General features: G+C 36.1%; 4 protein-coding genes and 2 long non-coding RNA genes across 7 annotated transcripts; 2 read left to right on the top strand and 4 right to left on the bottom strand.

Annotated features, from left to right (window-relative positions):
- Positions 1-1,689: 1,689 nt before the first annotated feature.
- LOC148252921 (uncharacterized) lies at positions 1,690-3,273 on the top strand. The gene is made up of 3 exons (XR_015813219.1): positions 1,690-1,866; positions 2,858-2,918; positions 3,037-3,273. It is a non-coding gene; the product is annotated as an uncharacterized LOC148252921 (long non-coding RNA).
- On the bottom strand, positions 2,479-3,530 carry LOC148252920 (uncharacterized). The gene is made up of 2 exons (XR_015813220.1): positions 3,469-3,530; positions 2,479-2,643 (listed from the first exon to the last, which is right to left on the bottom strand). It is a non-coding gene; the product is annotated as an uncharacterized LOC148252920 (long non-coding RNA).
- Positions 3,531-4,626: 1,096 nt separating this feature from the next.
- On the top strand, positions 4,627-10,928 carry HXK1 (hexokinase 1). The gene is made up of 9 exons (XM_022039184.2): positions 4,627-5,234; positions 6,787-6,937; positions 7,021-7,203; positions 7,852-7,926; positions 8,096-8,251; positions 8,406-8,504; positions 8,585-8,715; positions 9,769-9,850; positions 10,156-10,928. The coding sequence occupies exons 1-9, from the start codon at positions 4,963-4,965 to the stop codon at positions 10,501-10,503; spliced, it is 1,497 nt and encodes a 498-aa protein (XP_021894876.1). The 5' UTR covers positions 4,627-4,962; the 3' UTR covers positions 10,504-10,928.
- A 433-nt stretch (positions 10,929-11,361) lies between these two features.
- On the bottom strand, positions 11,362-14,954 carry LOC110812463 (uncharacterized; the record flags this gene model as incomplete). Its single annotated transcript, XM_022039248.2, is given in 3 exon segments — positions 11,362-12,106; positions 12,199-14,743; positions 14,745-14,954. Coding segments are annotated over 3 exon segments (3,183 nt in total), but the record flags the coding sequence as incomplete, so codon positions are not given.
- A 5,191-nt stretch (positions 14,955-20,145) lies between these two features.
- On the bottom strand, positions 20,146-21,494 carry LOC110812472 (6-phosphogluconate dehydrogenase family protein). The gene has a single exon (XM_022039257.2). It carries the CDS (start codon positions 21,336-21,338, stop codon positions 20,274-20,276), a length of 1,065 nt encoding a protein of 354 aa, XP_021894949.1. The 5' UTR covers positions 21,339-21,494; the 3' UTR covers positions 20,146-20,273.
- A 132-nt stretch (positions 21,495-21,626) lies between these two features.
- On the bottom strand, positions 21,627-25,289 carry LOC110812455 (mitochondrial import inner membrane translocase subunit TIM17-2-like). Of its 2 annotated transcripts, none has more exons than XM_088207449.1 (2): positions 24,344-25,289; positions 21,627-22,035 (listed from the first exon to the last, which is right to left on the bottom strand). In XM_088207449.1, the coding sequence occupies exon 1, from the start codon at positions 25,116-25,118 to the stop codon at positions 24,429-24,431; it is 690 nt and encodes a 229-aa protein (XP_088063575.1). In that variant the 5' UTR covers positions 25,119-25,289; the 3' UTR covers positions 21,627-22,035; positions 24,344-24,428. The 2 variants fall into 2 exon arrangements, with proteins under 2 accessions (XP_088063575.1, XP_088063576.1); XM_088207450.1 differs by having other exon boundaries at positions 21,627-22,026.
- Between the last annotated feature and the right edge of the window lie 238 nt (positions 25,290-25,527).

Here is a 25,527-nt window from a genome sequence, read left to right as displayed (position 1 = left end):
CTCCGTGAGTCAGCTCCTTTCCCCCACATCTGCCCTCCATAGAGAGTTGATGTTTCTTATTCCCATCTTGGACATGTGCAAATGGAATAATGCCACCAACAATGGCTTAGTCAAGGCTTTTGTAACTTGGAGCACCTAACATGTTCTATCATTAAACTTTTATCTTAGATCCTCTCATGAATCAAATGACAATCTAACTTTTTGTATTTTGTTCTTTTATGATAAACTGGATTGTCTACAATGTGCAAGATAGTTTTATTATCATAATATAAAATTATAACTTATGGGTGTTCAGCTTCCAAATCTGATAGTAGGTACCTTATCCAGGTTATTTCCCAACTAATTGCAACAATTGTTTGGTATCCTGCCTTAGTGGATAATGGTGACATAATTGATTGCTTCTTTGATTTTTAAGAAATCAAAGACGTTTCAAGAAGGATATAATATCTTATGATAGACTTACGTGTATCAACGCAAGCTCCCCAATCATTATCCTAATAGGTCTTGATGTATAATTATGAAGAAAATGAGTAAAATAACTCATATCTCGTCGTGACTTTGACATACGTGAGCACATTGTAAGTAGCATTAAGATATTAATTACGTGGACATTTCTTGAATTAACTCAGTAGCTATATTAAATATGATAGATTTAGTTTCATAAGAGTTAGAGCCTTTTATAACTGATTGCATCAGAAATTAGTTCACCATCTTCTATTGATAGCATGAGATTCTGATTTAGTGATAACTTTAAAGCCACTCAATGTCCTTGTTTCAATCAACGAATCTAAAACATATTTTCTTCTACATATATGAATTTCATTCTTGAATAATGTCACTTCTATCCTAAAAACGTATTTGATGTCTTTCATATCATTTACATGAAGGTCTACTGAAGAATGAACGATGACAACTCAGTATACCATTTACATGAAGGTTGCTTCAATCCTTATATGATTTTCATCAGTTTACGTACTCTTGACCTTCCTTCATTAGGGTATCTTGGTGGCAACTCCATATATATCTCTTCGTTCAAGTCTCCGTATAAAAATACGTTGTTAAGATTAAATTATCGAAGATGTCACCCTTTAAACAGAAAAAGAAGGATAGCATTTGAAATTTTGTTGAGTAGCGATTATAGCAATTTTATCATGCCAAAATGCAAATGATAACACCAATTATACTATAGACATTTTATATGATAAATAAAGTTGAAATGTTGAGTTTAATTCAAATTCTAATTTATTGAAACATAAATAAAAATAAATGAAGCAGAAAACTGGATAAAAGTAATGTTTTCAGTTTCAAATTAATTTTACATTTGGGCGTAGGTTGTTGATCAAAGGCTTAATTATTTCAAAAAAATAAAAAGATCAACTTTATATAGCATTTTTTACTCGAAAAAATTGCAGATATCAGCAATTATATCCTAAAAAATGTCTAAATATATCATAAATATCATGTAAAATATTAAATTAGTTTAATTTAATTTCTATTTATTAATAAAAATACCTGAGTGAAAATGAATTAAATAAGTGTTCTTGGGTTTAGAATGGGCCATCTTAATTTTTAAATTGGATCACTAATTTAGGCCTGAGACCATATCTGAACTTTAAAATTGATTTGTTCGGTCCATAAAATCTTAGCCATTTGATCTTCTGATATGCCAAATTCTTCGTTTGCAATCACAGACGCTAATGTCTTCTTGGGTCCCACTTGAAATTCAGATTTGATTTTGAACGGCTGATGATTCATCTTTAAACCCCTGCAGATTTTATTGTGTTGAAAGCGAAAGGCAGTAAGCTCTCCTGCGTTCATGGCATCTGAACCCAAGAGGAGAAGGATAGATCGTGAGTTCGCTAAAGGGTTAGCCTCTTCTCGCCTTCTAATTGTATTTTAAGATTTACTCATCTTTTTGTCTGATGATATCAACCCAAAAAATTACTTGCTGTTTGGCAGAAAAGAAAAGTATTTCCCTAATTTTTGGTTTAGTTGTTTATTATTAGATGAAGTCTGTGATTATGACTAGAAATTTATCTGTTTATTATGTGGAATTCGAAAGAGACCTTGGTTTCTTTCAAAATAGGTTTGGGATTGTTCAGCAATTCTTTTTCATATTATTGATATTAACATGTTCAATAATACTTTTGTATTATATCATTCCTTGAATTTTACTGGTTGTTTAAGTATGTTTATATGGAAAGATAGGGTAAGGTTTCGAAAAACCCCTTCCTGCTGTGTTCCCCAAAAATGGAGGATGGTAGTTTGTAGATGATATGCAAAAGTAGGTTTTGATATTTGGCAAGCAAGTTGTGAAATTGTGTTAATTTAAATTCTGGTTATGAATAAATAAAGATCTTCTCCTCTTGACTGCAAAAATCAAGAGAAGCAGAGCAACAAGTTAGAAAATTCTTGACTGCAAAATAGGTTTTGATATTTTGCAAGCAAGTTGTGAAATTGTGTTAGTTTAAATTCTGGTTATGAATAAACAAAGAGCTTCTCTTCGACTACAAAATCAAGAGAGGCAGAGTGGCAAATTAGAAAATTTGCTTAGGAATTTTATCAAACAGTTTATGGGCAGAAAACAAAAATGCTGAAGAACTAATACACTTGGATTATTCTCGGCCGGCAAATTTATACACGCTGCAACCACAATTTCACTAATTTAGTAAATAGATAAACACATCCCTTAAATATCCGACACTTACCCACTAACCACAAGACTACGACTAAGTAATTGACTTACTCAAATAATTAATAACAGGAAAAGCATTCGACTAAATAAGAAAACATGTGACTTGTTAATTTCTGCATTATTTTTGTTACAAATTGACAGAGTTTTAATATGATGATGCAGGACACACCATTGGGAGACTGAGAAGAAAGCGATGGCTGCAAGAGCAACAGGATACTTAAAGGTGAGAGCAATTGCAATTTATTTGAATGTCGTATTTTCCTACTGAATATAAGAAAAGTAATGAATATAATATATGCATACACATATATGGCCTGAGTGTGATGATTATATAACTACAGGACATTGAAGAAGTAAAAAATTTTGCAGTGGCACAGGCACAAGAAGAAGGGTGTAAAGGGAACTTCAGAGTTATTGATTCCTTACATGGGAATTTTTTAGTGCCTGTAGTTCCTAACCAGGCAGAGTTATCTAGATAAGCTTTTGCTATTCTGATTAGACTCTTAACTAACTCACCCAACATGAAGCATAATAATCATAATAAAGATCATGATGAATATATACCATTTATTTCTTTACTTTAATAATACCCTTTGGAGAAAAATTGTCTTTTTATTTATTTCATTAAGTGATCAAACCACCCAAGAACTAGAGTTTTACCAATTACTAGTTGGGATGAAGTGATCGAGTGTTGGAAGGGAATATATAACATAATATTTTGTTTTGTATTAAAGAAACCTTTTATGAAAAAGAAAAAGAAAATACTTGGTTACCTCTTTCAGAAAGGATAAAGATTTGGGTGCCTTGAATTGTTTTCCCCCATGTGATGAGTAGTTCAATAGAACAAAAAAAAAAAAAAAAAAAAAAAAAAGGAAAAGTAAGATGGAGTGGAGTTGAGAGGGTTGAAGTGAAAGAAAGACAAGATAAAGTGGGTTTAAGACAGGAATGCAACATTAACGTTAGATTTGAGAGACGCGTGTTCTAAATCTGATCTGATCTGCTTTTTGAGATTCCAGCCTTTATGGAACTCACCTCCAGGTAATACAAGTTCCAGAGAAGGGATAGACTTCCTTTTAACCCTTAAAACCCTCTTACATACATCTATGTCTTTTACATATATATATATATATATATATTGTATGTACATATTTTGTCATAGTTGGCAACCCACCAACTTGTATCAATCATTATTAGCTGCTGGGTTACAGGCTACTTATTTCATAAACTCCAATTTACTATCGAATTAATTCATCATAAGTCTTACCTTTTCAAATTGATTTTTTATTTTATTTTATTAAATAAGACTTTTAATACAATTTATATCATTAAATTAAGACCTGAGAAATGTGAATTCAGTATTAGAAAATTACCAAAATTTGAAGAATTATGATAACGTTTTTAGTTATTGATAAAGATTTGATGAAGAATTTAATATGTGGAAACAAAAAAAGTATGTTTATTATATTTGTTAAAATGGTTTGTCAATATTTTACACGCATTTGCATTGCCTTATTTTGAAATCCAACTTTTATCTCTCAACATCTTCCATGCTTAGATTGCAATTTTCTCCTTCACAAATTTACCCACCAATAAAATCAAGTTCATCCCAAATTTTTTGTTGAATTAAAAAAACCCACAATCGTTGACTTTAAAACAATAATCCATGCCAATTGTATTATATATATATATATATATAAATAGAACTAAAAAAATGGAAGTAGAAATTTAGAAATCAAAACAAACCGTTTTTGGAGTAGATTTACACGTGAGGGTTATGAAAGAACAAAAGTACAGCAAGTCCTGGAAGAAGCTGACACAATCGTAATTATAATCCAAATGGGTGACCACTTTCTCTAACATTAACATTATCTTCCCTCTCCAATTCCCAATTCTTCATCCAAACATTATTCTTTTTTTCTGCTAATAAAATCAATCTGCCTCCGACTCTCTTCTCTTTTTTTTTTTTTTTTTCTATTGTTTCTTTGTTTTCCGAACGAGAGACGAACTCGTACTTGATACAATTTTTCATTAAATCCTCGCCATCAATCTAGGGTTTCTCCTCCTGTTTACTCCTAATCTAACTCTCATTCTATATATATATCACTATATATGTTTCTATCAGCCTCGTTTTCTTAAACTAAATCAAAGCCAATCCACTGCTGCCGTTCAACAAGGGAGAGAGAGAGAGAGAGAGAGAGAGAGAGAGGAAAAGGTCATTCCTTTTAGTTTTCATCGTTCGATTCGTCTTTATCGGCCGCGGCGGTGCTATGGGGAAGGTGGCGGTCGGGACAGCGGTAGTTTGCGCGGCTGCGGCATGTGCAGCAGCGGCGCTCTTGGTGCGTCACCAGATGCGGAGCTCGGGAAGGTGGGCCAAGGTTATGGCCATACTCAAGGACTTTGAGGAGAAGTCTGGGACGCCCATTGCGAAGCTCAAACAGGTGGCTGACGCCATGACCGTTGAGATGCATGCCGGACTCGCATCCGAGGGTGGCAGCAAGCTTAAGATGATCATCAGCTATGTCGATAATCTTCCCACTGGGTAATGTTATCTCTTTATCCCTTTGGTTCTTTTTTTCCTAAATTCAATTAATTAAGTGCTTGATGCATTAATCTTGAGTTGATAAAGGAAACGCTTTGATTGGGGAAAACAGAATTCTAGTGTTTCGAGTGCGATTAATAAATAAATTCGAAGATTTTGATTGCTTTGGCGAAATCATGTTGAATATATTTCAAAATTTCTAATGGTTATTGAATCATTGACTCTTTTTCTTGTAACACAAACGGGTTTTATGTTGTGTACTAACTCGTCTTTCGTAGTATTTTAATCCATATCAATTAGTAAGAAAATGCCTTGCTCCAAATTTATCATCTGTTTGTATCTGTTCTCGTCTGAGAATTTTTATTTGTTCTTATTTATAATTTGCTATGTCCTTTTAGTTTTGGTTGTCCTATGCATTCATGTAACTCAAGTTGATTTTGAGAATAAATTTTTACAACTTTTCTAATTTCTTCTGCCTTGCCGATTAGTTGATATTTTTTGTTTTTCTGATTGCTAATAGTGCTGATTTGCGTGGCTTGATTGTTTGTCGAATTTTCTTTTTCTAGAATTACATTGAGTCAACTTATTGAATTTACTTAATACTTTTTTATGGTGTCTGGTAAATCTAGCATTATTTGCCTCGGTAAGTTATTTTCTCTCCCTCAAGGAAAAAGTTATTCCGTTCTTTCGTTTCCTCTATTAGAGGCATCACTCTTGTTTGGTTGATCCCTGAAGTTTTAACTTGTTGACTATTACTTATTATATTCTCTCTTTTCCTCATCGCTTGTCCTGCATGCACCTTTTGCTTTATTTTGTTGGATTATTCTCTTATCTTTTGATATAAGTTAACCAAACTCACACTTTCCCTTTTAAACCTGTTCGGTGCCCCCCTTGATCCATTGCATTTAGCCTTTTAGTCATCATGTACTGTTATGAAAATTCTAATGTATTTATTCCTTCTATATTAGCTATGTTTTAAAGTGTTGATTTGGTTTAATAAAGTAAATAGGTTACGTGAGATAAGAGAATAATCCGTCGTATTTTGACAGATTGGGTTGTCTCCCATGCAGATTGGATAGACTTTTAAAGTTTCTTCCTTAACTGTCGTGATTGATCTTACTTAAACGAGATGTGGCCATCTTGTATATGTTTTACGTGTTAGGGGCTTATTTTCTATTTACTCTATCTGGAAGTTCTCTGTTTCTTCCTTTACAATTTTCTTTTTTAGCAATCCCTTCATTAGGTTCATTAATATAGAAGAAGTAACTCATTGTTAGCTTTGGTTAATTCACATTTGGTTAGATAGTCACAGATAGGGCTGGGAGGCATCATTTTTTTCTGAGTGATTGTTTAGTAGATTTCTGCTGTTGAATGATCTCCGGCAACAACTTATATCATTATATCTTGAGGGATAGTTGCACTTTCTCAAATAAGAGAAGATTTTACTGGAACTGGTAAAAAGATTGTTTAAAGAAGTCATTTTCTCCATCTTCTACGCTGATGAATCAGTCCAAGCTAAGCATGCTCATGATTTTCATCCTTAATTCTACAGGGATGAAAAAGGATTGTTTTATGCACTGGATCTTGGGGGCACGAACTTCCGAGTTTTACGTGTACAATTAGGTGGCAAGGAAGGCAGTGTCGCTAAACAAGAATTTGAGGAAGTTTCAATCCCTCCTCATTTGATGACAGGAACTTCTGAGGTAAGTGGCTTTCCTGATCTATCTGATGAAATTTTTGTGGTGTAGATTGACTCTAAATTCTTGTTGTCTATGGTGACTTTCAGGCATTATTCGACTACATTGCTGATGCACTTGCAAGATTTGTTGCAACTGAAGGTGAAGGCTTCCATCTTTCCCCAGGTAGACAAAGGGAATTGGGTTTTACCTTCTCATTTCCAGTTAGACAAACATCAATTGCATCAGGGACTCTTATAAAGTGGACAAAGGGATTCTCTATAGAAGATACGGTAATCCTAAGTGCCTTATCTCCAGCTTTGCTGTCATTTGTATTGATCATGTGGTTGTTACACACAGTTGTTTATGGTGTTTCTGGTCTTTAACTCTCTGTTGAACCCACCCCCAAGAACACAAAGAAGCAGTGTATGCAAATCCCACCTTTTTTCTTGTGTTGTGGCTTTCCTATAACTCCTTAAAAGATTTTACAAAGATTACTACTTTCATTGACCTGATAATTACTAGTTGATTATTGTTTTTTGTGCACACTGTTGAAAGGAGGTATAAGTATTGAAGGATATAAGGTAGAAAAAATTTACTGTCAAATTTCTGAATAGTCATTAACTAAAGGGCATTCTGATATAATATACTATCAAACTCCACCTAACTTCTGAGATAAACCTTCTAGAATGGAAGTGTTTGTATTTGAGCATTATGCCTTGCAATTGTTACTCTTTGTAAATAATGCTTTTGTCTTCAACATCTTAATTCTGCTTAATGTTAATTTTCTTTGATTTATGCAAGTTGTAGTTCCAATATGAAATTGCTTGTGTTGGAGAATAGTTAAAAGTGGTTTCTTTTCTGTATTATATTTATTATGACGATTTTTCTCCATATTTCCAATGTCTCTTCTGACTATTTCTTGCCTGCTATCTCTATAGGTTGGACAAGATGTGGTAGGAGAACTGACCAAAGCCATGGAACGAATTGGGCTTGATATGCGTGTTTCAGCTTTGGTTAGTGTGATTCTATGCTGAAATGCTTTGTTTCTCTTCCACCTCAGATGGATGTATTGAGAGTTTTTGCTACTAGCAGATTGCCAACTGCATTAAACTTCTTTTGGTACTTTCTAAGTCATTTACATGTTTTGAATTCATTTCCCTAACCTGCTTACCTGGTACACAGGTTAATGATACAATTGGAACACTAGCCGGTGGTAGATACTCCAACCAGGATGTCATTGCTGCAGTAATTTTGGGTACTGGCACAAATGCAGCATATGTTGAGCGTGCCCATGCAATTCCAAAATGGCACGGTCTACTACCTAAATCAGGGGACATGGTACTTTGTGGATCTTCTTTGTCTACTATTACTTACTTGCAGTTGGAAGGGTATTGTCCTTCAGTATTGAGTTTTCTGTGAGAGCTGAAGTTCTCTGGAATGAGCTCAATATCAAGGTGAAAGTGCTTACGTAATATCCTTTTACTTGATTTAGGTGATCAACATGGAATGGGGAAATTTCAGGTCATCTCATCTTCCGTTAACAGAATATGATCAAGCACTGGATGCTGAGAGTTTGAACCCGGGAGAACAGGTTAGCCCGTCACTTCCAGTAGCTGATCTATAGTATAGTAATAAATGGAGTGGTGACCCTTTATTAACTCCTGCTTGCAGATTTTTGAAAAATTAATTTCTGGTATGTATTTGGGAGAGATATTGCGCAGAGTTCTTTGCAAAATGGCTGAGGAAGCTGCCTTCTTTGGCGATACAGTTCCACCAAAACTGAAAATTCCATTCATATTAAGGTATTATTCCTTTATCTTCCTAGCTTAATTGCCATTCAGGAAGACTCTTCCGTCCCTAAATAGTGATTTAAGACACCTCTTTCCGTAATGGCTGAATTTATTACATACCATTTTTATTTTATATATATATGTAATCTTCTCAGAAAGTATAATATTTATTTCACATAATTCAGATCGTTTTATTAGTTTATTAACATGATGATACTGATCTGATATTGTGGCCACACTGTTGAATTAATTTTTTGTTCCCGACAACTAAGAACCGCTTTCCCTTGCTGTGTCAAACACTAAATCCGACATTCTAGGTAGATTTGTAAAATAAAATACCTTTAAGCTTTGCTAGATATTAGGCTATTCTATAACTTATTTTCTAGCACCTTGACTAAATGAACTCTAGTTTCGATTTTTTCCTTCCAAATTAAATTATCCACAATTTTTTTTGTCATTTCTCCTCACACTTATTTTCTTTTTCCCCTTTTGAAAAAAATCAAAAAAGAAAAATGTAAAATTTACATGCAACAATTTGCAAGATGTTAGCTCAAAGAAAGAAACTATAGATCGTATCTGTTATCTTTGGTTGGAAATAATATAATGCAAGACATTAGATTCCTTTCCAGCTCAACTCCTGACCGTTACTGGCTAGGTACTAACCACTCAAGTAACTAGCTGGTAGGTCATTAATGGTTAAGCTTCATAACATGAGTACCTACTCAAGAAAGAGAGGGTGCATACTTCTATATGCCGATTAAGTTGATGACTTATTTTTATATGGACCTCTAGCACCTGAGAGCAGTCTTGAGTACTGCAATGGCATCGACATCGCTAACCTGAGCCTAACCTCCCAACTCTCTGTATGTTGAACCCGAAATGAACTTAACCTGATTTCTACATCTTGATTATTTGGATGTTCCTGAGAAGCATGCTACTTATGTAGGTCCATTTTGAGTTTTTGTGTTTTTAACATGTAAAGTTTCTGAATGCATTATTATAGTTTTTTGTAAGTAGCATATCAATTAACAGTTTTCTTAACTGTTAACTGTTACTGCAATGCAGGACTCCTCACATGTCTGCCATGCATCACGACACTTCTCCAGATTTAAGAGTGGTAGGAAGCAAACTGAAGGATATATTGGAGGTACACTCTGATCATGCTGTTAGTAGCAGTATATGTGTTGAGCACTTCAAATCTATTCTTTACTCTTATTGTTCTAGGTCCTAACATTTGAATCCTGAGAGGAAAAGAATAAAACCCTTAAATTCTCTTAAAAGTGGAAAGCACTGTGATATTAGGTGGATATCTGGCACTGGATAACAGACAGAAAGCATTCCTTCTTCAAAAGATATTTACCAAACTTTTCTGCCTTCTGAAATTGTTACTGACGGAAGAAGACAAAAACAACTTGACGAGTTTCTAATGTGTTACCATTCTTTTTGTCCCAGATTTCTAATACCTCCCTGAAAATGAGAAAAGTCATTGTTCAGCTCTGTGAAATTACTGCAAGCCGTGGTGCCCAACTAGCTGCTGCTGGAGTTGTGGGCATCCTCAAGAAATTGGGAAAAGATACTGTAAAAGATGGTGAAAATCAGAGGTCAGTGATAGCAATGGATGGTGGGTTGTTTGAGCATTACACTAAATTCAGTGTCTGCATGGAGGCCACACTCAGAGAGTTGCTAGGAGGTGAAGTTTCTGAGAACGTTGTCATTGAGCACTCCAATGATGGGTCTGGCATTGGAGCTGCCCTCCTGGCAGCCTCTCATTCCCAGTATGCTGAGGTGGAGGAGCCTTGAAAGTTGGAAGTTTAGGCATTTGAAGAAACATTAAGTATTTGTATATTTTAGCTTCCCCCTCTTTTACCATAATTCCCCTGGAGTAAATTAGATCTTTCTGCACCAAGTCCAAAAGATTGCGGCTGCAAATCTTAATTTATGGTCGTAGCTGAATTTCAGTGAGCAATGGATCGAATAGGCAGTCAAGTGACACTCTTTAACGGTACAAGCTGAAGCTGCAGCTGTTATTCTGCTCCATTCCTAATGTTGGGAGCATTTTGTTGGTAGCAACGTTGATTTCTCTTTGAAATAGGAAATAAAATGGGGGGGGGGGGGGGAGATTCTAAACTTTTGTTTGAGTTGCATTTGCGGATCTTTTTTTCTTCCGCTGCAAATAAAATTGAATTTCATGGATATAGAAATACAAACGTTAAACTATTTTTGTCTTTGCAGTTCTGTCAGTGTCCAAGATGACATTATTTCGTAGCTACAGTTTCTGAGTGTTTTGACACAACTTTCTGTTGAAGAAAATGTGGAAGATTTTCAATTTTACAGATAATTTCGTTTGCTCAAATTCTGTTTAAACTTTTTGATTTGGGTTATATTATGGAATTACTCTATATATGCTTTCTTCTCCAAGGTACTCTTGGTTTGCCTCTTTAATTACTTGTACTGAATTGGACCAGTGACTTTGGATTATATTGGACCGGACTGGATAACCAACAGTATTCAGTTTTAGCTTTTCTGAACCGAAGTATTCGGTCTATATCTGTCTGGTCTGAACTTCAGTTAAAAACGGATTAGAAAAAGAAAAAGCATATAAAAATTGAAAGTTAAAACCTTAAAAAAATAAGAGAAAAGAGAAAACTCACAACTAGATTGAATGAGAAACTGTTTGATTTTTGGTCCAATTATTTTTTTAGTTCGGTTCTCATCATGGTTCAATTTTAAACCGATAAACATCTTTGCAGAGATGAAGGTAAAAAATTAGATAATCTAAACATATTGGGATATGACAAAGAGCATCTTTGCTAGGGATCTAAAAATTTTCACAGTTAAAATAATCACAAAGCTTTTAATGAAACACTAAACCATCTAGTTATTGCTTCATGTATCCTAGTTTCACCTTGACTTTACTAGTTTCCCTGCACTCCTGTTCATAGTTTCACACCCAAAGGCATCCTGATACACAAACTTCACACTTGATATGCCAAAGTAGCATCTGCATTTCTTAACCACTGCTCCCGGCTTGAATTCTTGAGAAGAGGGTCTGCGTCATACTCACTTCCATTAGGTTTTTCCCTGTAAAAATGCAGACAGTTGCTTCGCAGTAGAATTTCTACAACCTCATTCATCGAGGGCCTGGAAGATGGCAGTTTGCTAGTGCAAATGATCCCAAGTTTGAACACATTGCTCATCTCATCCACATAACAAGCTTCCTTGATCTCCTCATCCAAAGCATCTGCTATATGATTCCCTTCTTCAATATAACGCCATGCCCAATCTGCAAGATTTGTATGCTCATCTCCATAATTCGCTTTTCTTCCTGTTGTCAGCTCCAACAGGATTACCCCGAAGCTATAGACATCAATTTTCTCGTTTACCTTTGTCGTACTAGCATATTCTGCAATTTAAATTTAAAACACAAATGAAGTTACATTAGGCAAAATGAAGCGGACAAAGCAACCAACATTAGGGGCTTGTTATATTAGTTACCTGGAGCTATGTATCCAAAAGAACCAGCCACAGTTGACATTGTTGCAACTTCTTCAGTCTTGATCAGCATCCTAGCTAGACCAAAATCAGCTATTTTGGCATTAAATTCAGAATCTAAAAGAATGTTGCTTGACTTCACATCTCGATGAACAATGGGTGGTGAGCAGCCATGGTGCATGTAGCAGAGCCCCTTGGCAGCCCCAGTTGCAATATGTAACCTCTTGGGCCAATTTAGAACAAGCTGAGAAGCAGTAGGTGATGATGGCAGTTTCTTTCTATGCAGCCACTGATCTAGGCTGTTATTTTCCAAGTATTCATAGACAAGAAGCTTGTAATTCTCACTGGAAACACAACACATCAGTTTCACTATGTTCATATGCCTGATTGTCCCAAGAATCTCAACTTCAGCAAAAAACTCCTTCTCAAGTTTCTCCTCTAACTTCCTATTATTCCAAATCTTCTTTACTGCAACAACTAATGAATTGGTTAATGCAACACGGTATACTTTCCCCGAACCACCACTTCCAATCATGTTATTTTCTTTCAGTTCTGAGAGAATGTTGCATTCTGTAAAGTTTAACTTGTGAAATGAGGTGAGTTTCCATGTTGAGTGAAGTCCATTATTTCTTTTCCAGCATACTTTGATCATGAGGAACGTAAGCAACAATGCAGATACTGCTACAACAATACATAAAATCAAAGCAAGATGCTGGGAAGAACCTCTAGATGATTTTTGGGGTCTGGAGTTGCAGGCATTGAGGTTTAGATCTGGGCTGCTGGCACAAAGACCGCGGTTGTTCAAGAAGCTAGTGGAGAAGGCCTCATTTTCAAACTCATTTGGAATTTTCCCAGTGAGATGATTGGAAGAGAGATTTAAAGAAGTCAGCTTGAGGAGGCCAATTTGAAAAGGAATTTGGCCAGAAAGTTGGTTGTCTGATAAGTCCAATTCATTCAAGACTGGCAAAACACCAATTTGTTCTGGAATTTTTCCAGAAAGCTGATTTCCACTGAGGTTTAGATTCGCTAATGACTTCCAAGAAATTATATCTGATGGAAGAGAGCCAACAAGTTGATTCCGATCCAGCAAAAGAGTAGTAAGTGAAGGAAGAGCTGTTAATTCTCTTGGAATGGTACCATTAAAGAGGTTATTGCTAGCTTTGAACACAACAAGATTCACCCAGCTACTGGCTCCCATGGGAATTTCCCCAGAAAACATGTTGTTACTAATGTCAATCAGCGAAAGATTATGGGACAATTTATCGGGAAGCTTACCCGTAAACAAATTGTCATTGACAATCAGGACAGAAAGATTGAGTGATGTCCATAACCCAACAGGAATTTTACCAGTGAACTTATTGTTTTGAATCATAACAGTGACCAAACTGTTACAATTACCAAGAGAATCTGGCAATTCACCAATCAGATTATTATCAAAAGCCACCACTCCTTGCAGCTTACCACCATAGCACAAGTGTTGAGGTAGCTGGCCGGTGAACCTGTTGGATGCAACCTCAAATGCCTCAAGAAACGAGTATCTTCCAAAATCCTGAGGCAGAATTCCCGTTAAACGGTTGTCAAACAATCTAACATCTTTTAGTGTTGAAATTCGGCTTATGTTTTCAGGTACTTCACCTGATAATTTATTAGAAAAGAGAACCAGAACTGATAAGTTGCTGAGCTTCTCAATGTCATTTGGAATTTTCCCCCATAAGTTATTCTCTGAAAGATCCAGCTCGGTCAAGTTTAAGGACTCCATCATTTGCGGAATCTCTCCTGATAGATTGTTCTTAAACAGGTAAACTTGTCTCAGATTCTTCAACGTGAACAAACTGCTGGGAATATTTCCTGTTAAACCATTGGTTGACAAATCCAGTTTCTCCAGGGCTGCTATGTCCCCCATCGTCTCAGGCAGTTCACCCACCAAATTTGAATCTGAAATCCACAGCTCCTTGAGGTTTCTCAGCTGGGTAAAACTAGAGTGCAACTTGGATGGCTGGAATTTAGTGTTGTAAGCCAAATACAACCTTTCAAGCTTAGACAAGTTGCCGATTCCTGGGGGGAAGGTACCATTGAACTGGTTCTGGTGAAGATGAAGATCCCTCAATTCCTTTAGACTCCCTATGGCTGGCGGAATATCACCCGAGAAGTTATTAGCAGCAAGGCTGAGATATTGGAGGCGATGCAAGCGATCAATGTCATTAGGAAGCGGACCAACAAAGTAGTTCTGAGAGAGGTCAAGGTACTCAAGCTTAGAACAGTTGTATAGAAGTGTAGGAAAATTTCCGGGTATGTAATTGTACTGAAGATCGAGGACAGTAAGGTTTTTGAGGTCGCAAATGAAGTCAGGAATTGGTCGTCTGATGCCTAAATCATAGATTAGCAGAGAGGTTATTGAGTTTTGGGTACAGATGATTTCTGGCCAGGTGCAGTGAGAGGATGAGTTGGTGGAGATCCAGTGTTGAATGGAGGACGGGTTTTCCCAGTGCTGGAAGAGTTTGAGCAGGACTTGATGTTCTTGATCGTAGAGATTTTGGGAGTTTGCAGGACAAAACAAGTGTGAGAAGAGGAAGAAGAAGAAGAAGAAGAAGAAGAAGAAGAAGAAGTGAGTTGGAACCATTTTGATGGTGGGTGGTGTAATCGAAAGTTGCAGGGGGTGACAAGGAAGCAGATCTGAAGAGAGAATCAAATGGCGTGTAAACGCGGGAGGATGGAAATTGAGACGTGGAAACAGAAGTGTAAGTTTGAACGTTCAACGTTCAAAAGTTTGAAAATTTTAGTGGCGAGTACTCGCTTGTTTTCTAACAGTGAATTCGTAATCAAGGTGGACTTTACAGTAAAATGGTGTGCGTGTGTATATATACTTATTAGATGAGTTCATTTCTCAGCAGTAGGAGCAAAGAAGAGAAGAGAACCGCCAGTGTTGAACGAGGACTTACCAGAAAGTCGCCACCAGCACTGTGAGATTATTGTTTAGAAAAAATGGAAAACTACTTAATATAATATATATATATATATTTACTTTTTTAAATACAAAGAATATTTTATTTTCAGAGTAAAATGAATTTTACTTTTTTTCTTAAAAAATATTTTATGTCAAGGAAATTTATGTGGCCGAGAAAAAATGTTTAGCAGAGTAAAGATTTCTATGCACGTGCGCACGTACAGAAAAAACAATTCTGCATTTAATTTCACAGTCTTGAATCATACATAAACACCAGATCAGCGTAATAATAAATATTATATTTATTAATGTTAATATTTTGTCTTAATTAAAATTATTTAATAAAAATTTTACCCATACCAAATGTGAGATGAATATAAATTTACTTTATTTTTAGATGTGAAAGTAGACATATATGCCAATGCTTATTTATTTATATAAATTTAATATCATATTTTTTTTATTCATGCACATTATTATACTTTGTATGTCTAAAAATAACATAATAGAAATAAATTTTATTTCAAAATAAATATTAATTAGTAACAATTAATTCTTACCCACTAGACAATATTGTTATTAAGTAGTATCAACCATAGATTTTTTTTTTTTTTAAAAAAACAAAAATTAAATTAAGTTTAACATTTATGTAAGAAAACTTAACGTACATATATATATGTGTGTGTGTGTGTGTGTGTTTATTTTTAGCAAAAGAAACAGAATGCAATGATTTGAGGAGCTTGATCTATGAATAGATGAGCATGAAAAACATGATTGCTGTGCCTAACATGCTTGGATTTGGATTAAACTAATGTGTAGGATGAACATGTTCAACAACTAATGGAAAAGTTGCTCATTCATGAAGAATTTGACAAAGCATTTATTGTTTTCCAGCTTTCGGCAAAGTCAATCAAAGGAAAAGAAAAAAGTTGATTTTACGGGTTTTGACAGTAGACTTCCTGTTTTGCAGCACTGGCAGATGGTGAATTAAATATGCGGGTCCATGAGGAAGCAGGGGAAGAATGATTTGCCATTAATGGGTTATTCAGAAATTGAAGCTCCATTTAAGGTCCGATTTTATGATAATGTAAAATTTATCTATGTATACAATAGTGAATCTTTATGAACTGAATGTTAAAAACAAGAAACAATTACTCTGATTTAACATGGAAATCTTCTTGTGCATTGGTTTATCTTTTCCATTACGATCCAAGAATGGAAAATACATTTGAATCAATCTCTATCAAGAGTAACCTCATTAGGTGCTGTTTGTGTAATCCTCTACAATATTTGACCAAGAAGACATGAGAACAATCTTCACATTGTAACTGAACCATGTTACATCCTATTCCCCCCCCCCCCCCCCCTTGCTTCAATAGATTTAGAGGCTGACATTAAGCCTTCTTTTATGAAAAGAAAATGCAGGCGCTAGGCCACTAACCATTACTGGAAAATATACACAGTCAGTCAATATAAGCTAAGAAAGCAATCTCTTTTCCAAGGATATAATACCTAGGTGTGAAATAAACAATCTACTTTACCTGACATGTGCAAACAAACATATAGAACCTGATAGCGGACTATCACGGAATTGCAAAGTATGGTTCAGAAATCATGAAAGCGTTTGTCCTCATCTTTCCTCCGTGCATAACGCGATAATTGTCCCACCCTCTCCTCCAACCTTATCCATGGTCTTCCCTTAGCCTAAACCTTACCGAACCTTTTAACGATTACACATTTTTCAATTTTTTATTAAATCTTTCATTTTTTTCAGCATTGTAGTAAGCCTTCATCTCAAAACCATGAAAATCAAGCCAATAATCATTTTTTTTTTTTTATCTAGACAAGAACTTGTATGCCACACACTTTAACCTTTAACGTGGAGCCAAACACCTGAAGCCATTGTCTAAGAAGCACAAAGTTGCATATCTCGCAAGGTTCAACAAGTTCTGTGACTTTGGAGTACGGCTTATTCTTTCATTTAATATTCCTACTGCTTCGTCCTCGAATAACAATTCAGAGTTATCCATAAAAAAAGATAAATATTTAAAAGTATTGTCATTTATGTGATGGTAAGGAAGTGTTAGCATGCCTCTAAGATGAGAAAAATATTATCTATGCGTAGATACAACCCATTAACAAATTATTTATACGTTAAGAAAAATGCCTATCAAATCTCCTCTCTACCATTGATAAAAAAATCTAGAGTCGGAAACCATATATATTTAAATTTATCAAAATTAGCCTCTGTGCCCTTAAAAGTTTTCATATTTATTTTTATTCAAGTTTCCCAGAACATGGAAAGGGGATTTGAAATCACCAGAATCTCATCTCTCACAGAACCAACCATCACCCAATTATGTTCCTAGAGTCCACAAGCAGTATTGTTAGATACTACAAGACAATATGATGACAAGATTCCACATCACTCTTAAACAGGAAACAACTATCAACTAAGAGTCTTTCCCTTCTGATCAATTTACTTTGTAATACCCAGATCTGAAATTTGGTTCGGAATCAATTTCAACATTTAAAAAATGTATAAAAATCTATTTTTAAAATTAATAAATTTTAATTTAATGTTAAATTATGGAAAAAAATAGGTTGATGATAAAATTGAAAATAATTTTGAAAAAAAAGGATAAACATTTGGATTTGGATGATGTTTTTGAAAGAAAAATCAGAAACTATAAGTCAGAACGCAATTAAGAAAAATTTTGCCATGTAGAACCGCCCAGTCAACAGTCTCAACGAATCAGAGCGCGCCGTATAGCAAGACACACTGACTTGGTGCCATGCGGGAGTCCACGCTGGCGATCCGCATGCCCCGCAATCAGACGACCCGGAAGCGTTCCCGCACGCAAGAACTGTCCGGATCTGTTCCCTCCTCAGGCGCGATCGGACGGTTGCGATCAAACATAATGAATGACCCAGATTCGTTCATTCTTTAAACGCGATCGGACGGTCGAGACCAAATTGCGATGAACGGTTCAAATTTATTTCTTCTTTAAAGACGATTAGACGGTCGAGATCAAATGTGATGAACGGTCCAGATTAACGCAAGACGGATATAAATATTTCACATCACACTGAACCCAAACCCTAGCCACCAGTCTCCCGCTAGAGAAGAAGAACCAATCACCAGAGAAAAGAGTTGACCGCTGACCATCACCGCGTCGGAGCCACATCCGACCGCCAAAAAAATATAAAAATTCTTCCATCTGCTCAGAATTTAATTCCGATCATTCTCATGGCCAAATCGGAGCAAAAGAAATGACGAGTAATCCGAAAACTGCGGATGTGCTTCTTTGATGTATATTTATTGATTGTCTTACATGATTTACAGTTAATTTATGAAATTAAAAATTAATATGCAAATAGAAAATTACTTGATTATGTGAATTAATGAATAGTGGTCTTACTGCATATCCTATAAGATGGTGGACGGATTGGGTACATAGGGAACCCTATCGTGAACGTTACCTCATACCGGATGGGATATCGAAAAATAATATTTTTGGCGCTCATACCTGACGGGTTATGAAAACAGTCTGATTTACTCTCATACCGGACATGATAGTGAAATATGGTATTTTTGGCACTCATACCGGACGGAATATGAGAATAGCCGGTTAGTTGACAATGTTAGATATTGATTCACGCATAATGCGACATCCCTATGGACCCTGAAACATACTAGTAGGCAAATAAAAAAGAAAAGTTGTTATTTTAACTCACTTGAATATGATATTAGAATGTTATTTGAGTTATAATCTCTATAAGTCGATTTTTAAAATCTCGCAACGGTAAATATATACAATAAATGGTTTTTCTTATAATAAATGAATTTATTTAAATCAAGAGCTCAATTGGTTATTTTTATTATTTTTACCAATTTTCAGTTTCTATATCGGTGAGTAGTGTGATATTCTTACTACATTAGTGTAACTCACCATTTCATTAACTATTTCAGATAAAAAAAATCAAGACCCAGATCTCGATCAACAAGAGAACTGTGAATAGTTCACTACCCAAACTCTCTTCAAAAACTAGTGAAAGTTGTCATAAAATGTTCAGTATATTGTCTTTTATTTATTTATTTGATTTTCGTTTGTTATTTTAGAAAAGATATTCTCGTATTGCTACTGGGTATTTTAAATTATTGTGTAAGAAATGTATATTTTAAACTCTATTATTTTACTTCTGCATTTAATTTATAATTTTATTTTCTTTTAAGTTCTGAGTCTTTACATACTTTCTAACTGTTTACTAAGCGAAAAAAACCACCCCAGACAATGTTTTAACCTTCCAATTCTGTCTTGAGGGGATCTCCATACAAGTTTCATCTCCCTTAGCCAAGCAAAGGTAGAAAGATTTGACGGAGAAAATCCCATTAGAGTTTAGACTCGACATTGGATAAGCCCTTAATCCTCCCTTTCTCTGATGTTGAGTTTAACCCAAACTTATTATGTTCTTGTTCAACTCCTAAATCTTAAATACACAAAAATTAGTCACGGTTTACATATTCACAATTGAATCAACCTTCACTTATATCTCCAATTTCAAAATCAAGTATTTGTATTCTAGCTTGTCAAAGAATGAATCACAAAAATAATTAGCTTAAATTAAATGTACAATTAACTTACAATATAGAAGTTATGTTTTCATTCAGATTTCTACATGATTTCTATTGTTTTCCTATTCTTATTTCTATTCTATAGAATTTGAATCTAAACCAAACTCATCCTAAAGGCAAAAATACATTAGTTTTGACAGGCGTGATGTCTCCCCACCTGTCATAACTAACAAAAGCTGCTATAATATACCATCCAGCAGACGACTAGAGCATGTCGTAGACTGTTAACAGACTATTAGCATTTTCCAGAAGGCGCAAGGCATTTGGCCTACTGGCCTCACCATAATATGAATTCTCAAGTTCAGGTCTTCAACAACCACGCTTCCCTCTACTTTTCCCACCCCACCAAAATGCAAACAAGCACAACAAGAACACAAATTTCAACACATTTTAACTATAAATATGAGGCATCAACATATATAGAGCATTCTATTATTGGACTGATCATAATTGAAACAACAAATATACCATTTCAATAGCTCCATAATTTTATCAGTCTCAGGGCGATGAAGCAACACAAGACGAATCTGCAGGAGCAACAGAAACATTGTTGAGCCTCTCAAGAGCTAAAATAAGCGCTTGTGTGCCTAAATTACCCTCCCCGTGAGCCTTGAGCGACAGGTAAAGCTGTTGGGCAAGAGCCAGACCAGGCAAAGCAAGTCCCATCTTTTGGCATTCCTTTAGACAAATCCCCAAATCCTTAATAAAATGGTTCACGTAAAACCCTGGTTCCAAATCCCTCTTCAATATCCTACTTCCGTACAAATCCAGCGACTTTGACCCCGCAGCTCCCGTCGATATGGCATCCAGAAACAGCCCCACCTCTAGCCCTGCCTTGTGCGCATATATGATTCCTTCCACTAAGCCAACCATTGTCGACGCAATCGTTATTTGGTTCGCTAGCTTCGCGAACTGGCCTTTGCCGCTGCTTCCCATGTAATTGACCTTCCCAAGGAGGCTAAAAAGGGGATTCAGGCGCTGGATGACGGTCTTGTCCCCGCCGGCGAATATAGCCAGAGTGCCGTTCTTGGCACCGCGGTCTCCGCCAGAGACAGGGGCATCGATTGAGAAGCAGTTCTTAGCGGAAGCTTCTTCTTCGATCTCAGAGGCGAGGGAGGGTTCCGAAGTGGTCATGTCGACCAGGACACCCCCGGGTTGGAGACCAGAAAGAGCCCCGGTAGTTGGATGGAGAAGGACATTGCGGACGTCGGAGGGATAACCAACAATTGAAAAGACGACCTCGGATTGTGCGGCGACGGCTTGAGGGGAGTTAGCCAGTTTGGCCCCCATGTCGAGAAGGGGCTGCGCCTTAGAGAGGGTCCGATTGAAGACAGTGACAGTATACCCGGCTTTGATTAGGTGAGCGCACATGAAGCGGCCCATGACGCCCGTTCCGATCCAGCCTACGCGTGTGTTTGATGGACTTACAGAGTCGGTGATGGTGGTAGTGGTGGCCATGGAGCGGCGGTGTAAATGGCGAGCCGAGGATGAGATAGATGCAGCAGCAGGGGGATGAGAACATGAGTGGTGAAGGTCAGAAAGCGAGCGGAGTAATCGCGACATAATCTTCTGACGATGTCGTATTAGTTCACGGCGCTGTGAGGCTGAAATAGTAATTATACTTGAGTTGATTATACTCTTGATTCAAGTAAATTGAGCTTGGCAACTAAAACCTAGCGCGAAACTGATCCAAACCAAACTACTCTGGCTGAAAGTGAAGAAACAAGTAATAGTTTTATAGTTTCAAATCCATTTTATTTATATTCATATATAAAATTTTATTTATAATTTATATGTATTCTCATAGATAAATGAATCTTCATTCATATATATATAGTTAGTCACACCACCAAACAAAAACTACGAATAAATTTTCATTGGTTAACATACAGAAATCCCATAACATCTGATATGAAATATAAAAACACAACCCAGCTTGAACCCGTCCATATAAGAGGATTAATTGACCACCCCTTCAGTAATATATTTAACATGGTTAGTAGGTACGCTCATATTTCAAATTACAGATCTTGCCAAACTCTTCTCCAAAAAATTTCCCACATAATTTGACTGGTATCGCAATCTAACATTTGCCTCGTGCTCTTCATGGAAGAGCAAATGACTGATTCCCGTTGAACATAAATCATCAGTAGACAATTGTTGATAAGTGAATCTACAGAAAATAGATCTTGACAAAAATTCTCCGCAGATGACTTCAAAGAGTTTGAACACGTTGTGCAATCAAAACATCCTGCATAAACTATGCAACAAGATAAAGCAATCATTCGGGGGAAAAACTCTACAACTTAACTTCCATTCAGGGACATGAAAAAAAAAAATGGGGAAAACACAAGAAACATGACATAGCCACAACTCCAGTGTTCTAAGGTTGCATTTGCTTGAACCACATTCCATTCTCACCCAATTTCTACCTAAGCTTCATATTAGTTTGAAATGTAGAACTGGAATGTAATTTGCATCTTTAATCTCAAATCTACATTCACTTTGAATTCTTTGGAGGTAAGAATGGAATTTCTACCTTAATAGGATTCAAAGTGAGATTGAGAGAAGAGGTCGAACATAAAACATCTAATAATTATGTACCCTAATATTAATAGAAAGTTTTGATGTGACAACTAAATAAAAATAGAATGAGAATATAGCAAGGCACAAAACAAGAATTACAGCCGAGAATCTGATCTCAGTTACATGAAGCATATGACACGCCTACAAGGACCAGCACACAACTAAGCCTACCCTGCCAAGGTATTTTCAAAAAGTAGGCCGATAAAAAATCTCTCACATGTTCCTAAAAAATATGACCCCTGTAAGGATTAGTACATAATTTTGCACCTATTTGTTTCAAACACTAAGGCCCTGTTTAGCTATAGAAAACTATTTAATTCTTTTTTCCACAAGTTCATACATGTTTATACAGAAAAATACATGTAATAATTGAACATGTAAACAAGATCTAGAAACCATTAAACAAAATATGGTGAAAAGAATAAAAAAAATTTCTTAAACTCATGCGATACACTATCTTTCAAATATCATTTTCACTTGCAACTTCATGTATCTTCATGTTTCAAAGGTAATACTACATTAGAAAATGAAAATATATAACAGTTTTAAAGGAGAAGATATTAACCGAAGGCTATCAAAAATATGCAATCACGAGTAAAGCTAATTATACATGTTAACATGTTCAAAAACTATAATCTAAAAGTTAGTACATCTTTACCATGTTGGAAATTATTATCGCAATTGATATTGAGAATACTGGGAACAAAATGCTAAACATGTTAGATATTTGACAGAGTTCTGCACTTCAGTTTCACAACACCATGTGCAAGCCTTGCTGTCTGCTGAACCTAATTTGCTAATAACACTGTGCCAAACAATACAATAAGAACTGACAAATGCTGTATGTGCAATGAGGCAGAACACAAGAGAATTTCCATGAGCATTATATTCCAATCTGATGCTTCAACTTTCAAGTTCACCAGCTACATAAGTCGAGTGTGTTATATCATTTAAATAGAAAATAGAAGAAAAAGCAGAAACAACAGAGGATAAACAAAAGCTCGACAAAGCTTTGACCATGACAAGCAAAAATTGCACAAGTCTAGCTCTCATAGCTCAAACATATTCTAGTCTCATTTTATATTCCTAAATCTCAATAACTTGATATATTAGAATATAAATTATGATTACATATTTAACTCACAATTAACAAAATCTACTTCCATTTAACTCTAAAAGGTTGGATTCCTATTCAATCTTTATCTCACTTCTAGTGTATTCCTATTTTATTTTTAACCAATGGCAAGCTTACAGTAAAGCAGACTATTACAGTCGCATGAAAGAGATGGATAAATGAAAATAACAAGGCCAAGAAAACACTCCAATATCCACTGAGCAATAGAGATCCATAGATGATACCACAAAATGTTTTTTTCTTCATTTAGAAAAATGTAACAACACATAGAGGGCGCATATAAGAGCTAACAATAGGACAACTCGCTTAGCGCTGACTAAGACAAAACCAAAGCCCTCAACAAAATAATGCTTCAATGCACCCGGCAATAGTTTAACGCAGAAAATAGCCATTACAAAAGTGTGAAAGAGATGGACAATTGAACATAACAAGGCCATAAAAACACTTTGGTAACCACTGAGCAAGCAAATAAATGTGTGTTCTTTATGACAAATTACCTTCTTAAACAAATACTCCAGGAGAAAAAAGCTATTCCAAAACAGCTTGATGATAGAGATCCACATATGTTACCATAACTTTTTTTTTTCCATTTAGAAAAGAAAGATGTAAACAACACACGGAAAGTGCATTCTATACAAAAGCTAACATTAGAACAACTTGCTGACTAAACTAAAACGGAAGCCCTCAGTGAAATGCTTCAATACACCAGAATTCAAGTAATGATCGAGTTCAAGGACAAAATTGCCAAGAATTTCTTATTGCACAATTCTAAGACTATATTCTTCAACAAGAGCAAAAAAGAACAATGTAAATATAAATTTGGCATTCCAGCGATTCCTAAACCCACCTCACTTAAGTATTTGATGAAAGTCATATCTCACTCATAATTAACTTAACGTTAAAAGATATGAGCTGCTTATAAAACCTCAGTTTCACTTATACTCAAAATTCGGCACTGGAGGAGCGTCGAAGCTTTCGAGAATCTCCGTCTTGCTTCCCCCACTGGGCACAGTCTCTTGCTTCTTCCCGCCACCAAACCACCCTCCAAACCATGAACTTGAACTCGAATCAGAAGAAGATCCGCTTGTTGAGGCAACCTCCGGCATGGGCTGGACCGCCGCCCTGTCAGGGAGCCCCATAGGGATCCCGGACGCTCCAGGCATGCCGCCGCCAGGCTCTTCGATCATGATAGGCATGTTCTGCTGCGCGCTGAGGACCTTGTTGAGCATGATGCCGGCTCCTTCGATGAGCGCCAAAAGGACGCCTCCAAAAACAGCTGATCGGGCAGAGGCGCCGAGACCTTGGCGCAGCTGTAAGAAGCCACCGGTGGCAGCCCCTGCAATGATGGAGTTCCAAGGGTCTTCCTTCTGCCGCAGGTAGACCATACTGCAATCAAAGGTAGAGAAAAGGCCACCCCAAACGGCGAAACTTCCGCCGACACGCGGTGCATTCATACGAACGGCCTGGACGCCACCAAAAAACTTCTCACCCTTGGGGGTGTTGGAGACGCCCTTGAGAAAGTTGAAGGCGGAACCGCCTACAGCTCCCATCCCGAAGGCTCCACCAACATCGTCAAGGATACGATCTGGGCAGGGTTCGCGCGAAGTCTCTGGAGTTCCCATGGATGTGAAAGTCTTTTGCTTTGATTCGATATGAGATATTTGGTTGACGACGTTTAAGGGGTTGACGATCAAAGAGAGAGATCGGGGAAAGAGGAAACCCTAATCTCTCTTAATGTGATTGGGAGTTTATTGAGTGTTTTAAAGTTGAACCTCTCTGCTTTTCTAATTACAGAAAACTCTTAGTTATATTTGGAATTGGCAGCCGCCCTCAATTTTCCCTTGATAATTTATTTATTAAAATAAATAATTTTTTGGCATAATTATGTTATTAGGATTAATGAAATATAACATATTCAAATAAAAAATAAAAATCATATTTAGATTGTAATGCTCAAATTTAATTTAATGTAAATTAAATTAATTTATAAATATAATTTTTTAATTTTTTAATTTTAATTTAGTGTAAAAA

The sequence above is a fragment of the Carica papaya genome, chromosome 7 (assembly GCF_054855325.1).
Source record: "Carica papaya isolate Zhongbai chromosome 7, ASM5485532v1, whole genome shotgun sequence".
NCBI lineage: Eukaryota > Viridiplantae > Streptophyta > Magnoliopsida > Brassicales > Caricaceae > Carica > Carica papaya.
This window is presented reverse-complemented; position numbering and strand designations above follow the sequence as displayed.

Bases quoted from the DNA above. Each gene is read 5' to 3' on its own strand.
- HXK1 (XM_022039184.2), top strand. From the start codon at position 4,963: ATGGGGAAGGTGGCGGTCGGGACAGCGGTAGTTTGCGCGGCTGCGGCA. The intron at 5,235-6,786 runs GTAATGTTATCT...TTAATTCTACAG, and splicing joins GTCGATAATCTTCCCACTGG to GGATGAAAAAGGATTGTTTT. The intron at 8,252-8,405 runs GTACTTTGTGGA...TACTTGATTTAG, and splicing joins TACCTAAATCAGGGGACATG to GTGATCAACATGGAATGGGG.
- LOC110812472 (XM_022039257.2), bottom strand. From the start codon at position 21,338: ATGTCGCGATTACTCCGCTCGCTTTCTGACCTTCACCACTCATGTTCT.
- LOC110812455 (XM_088207449.1), bottom strand. From the start codon at position 25,118: ATGGGAACTCCAGAGACTTCGCGCGAACCCTGCCCAGATCGTATCCTT.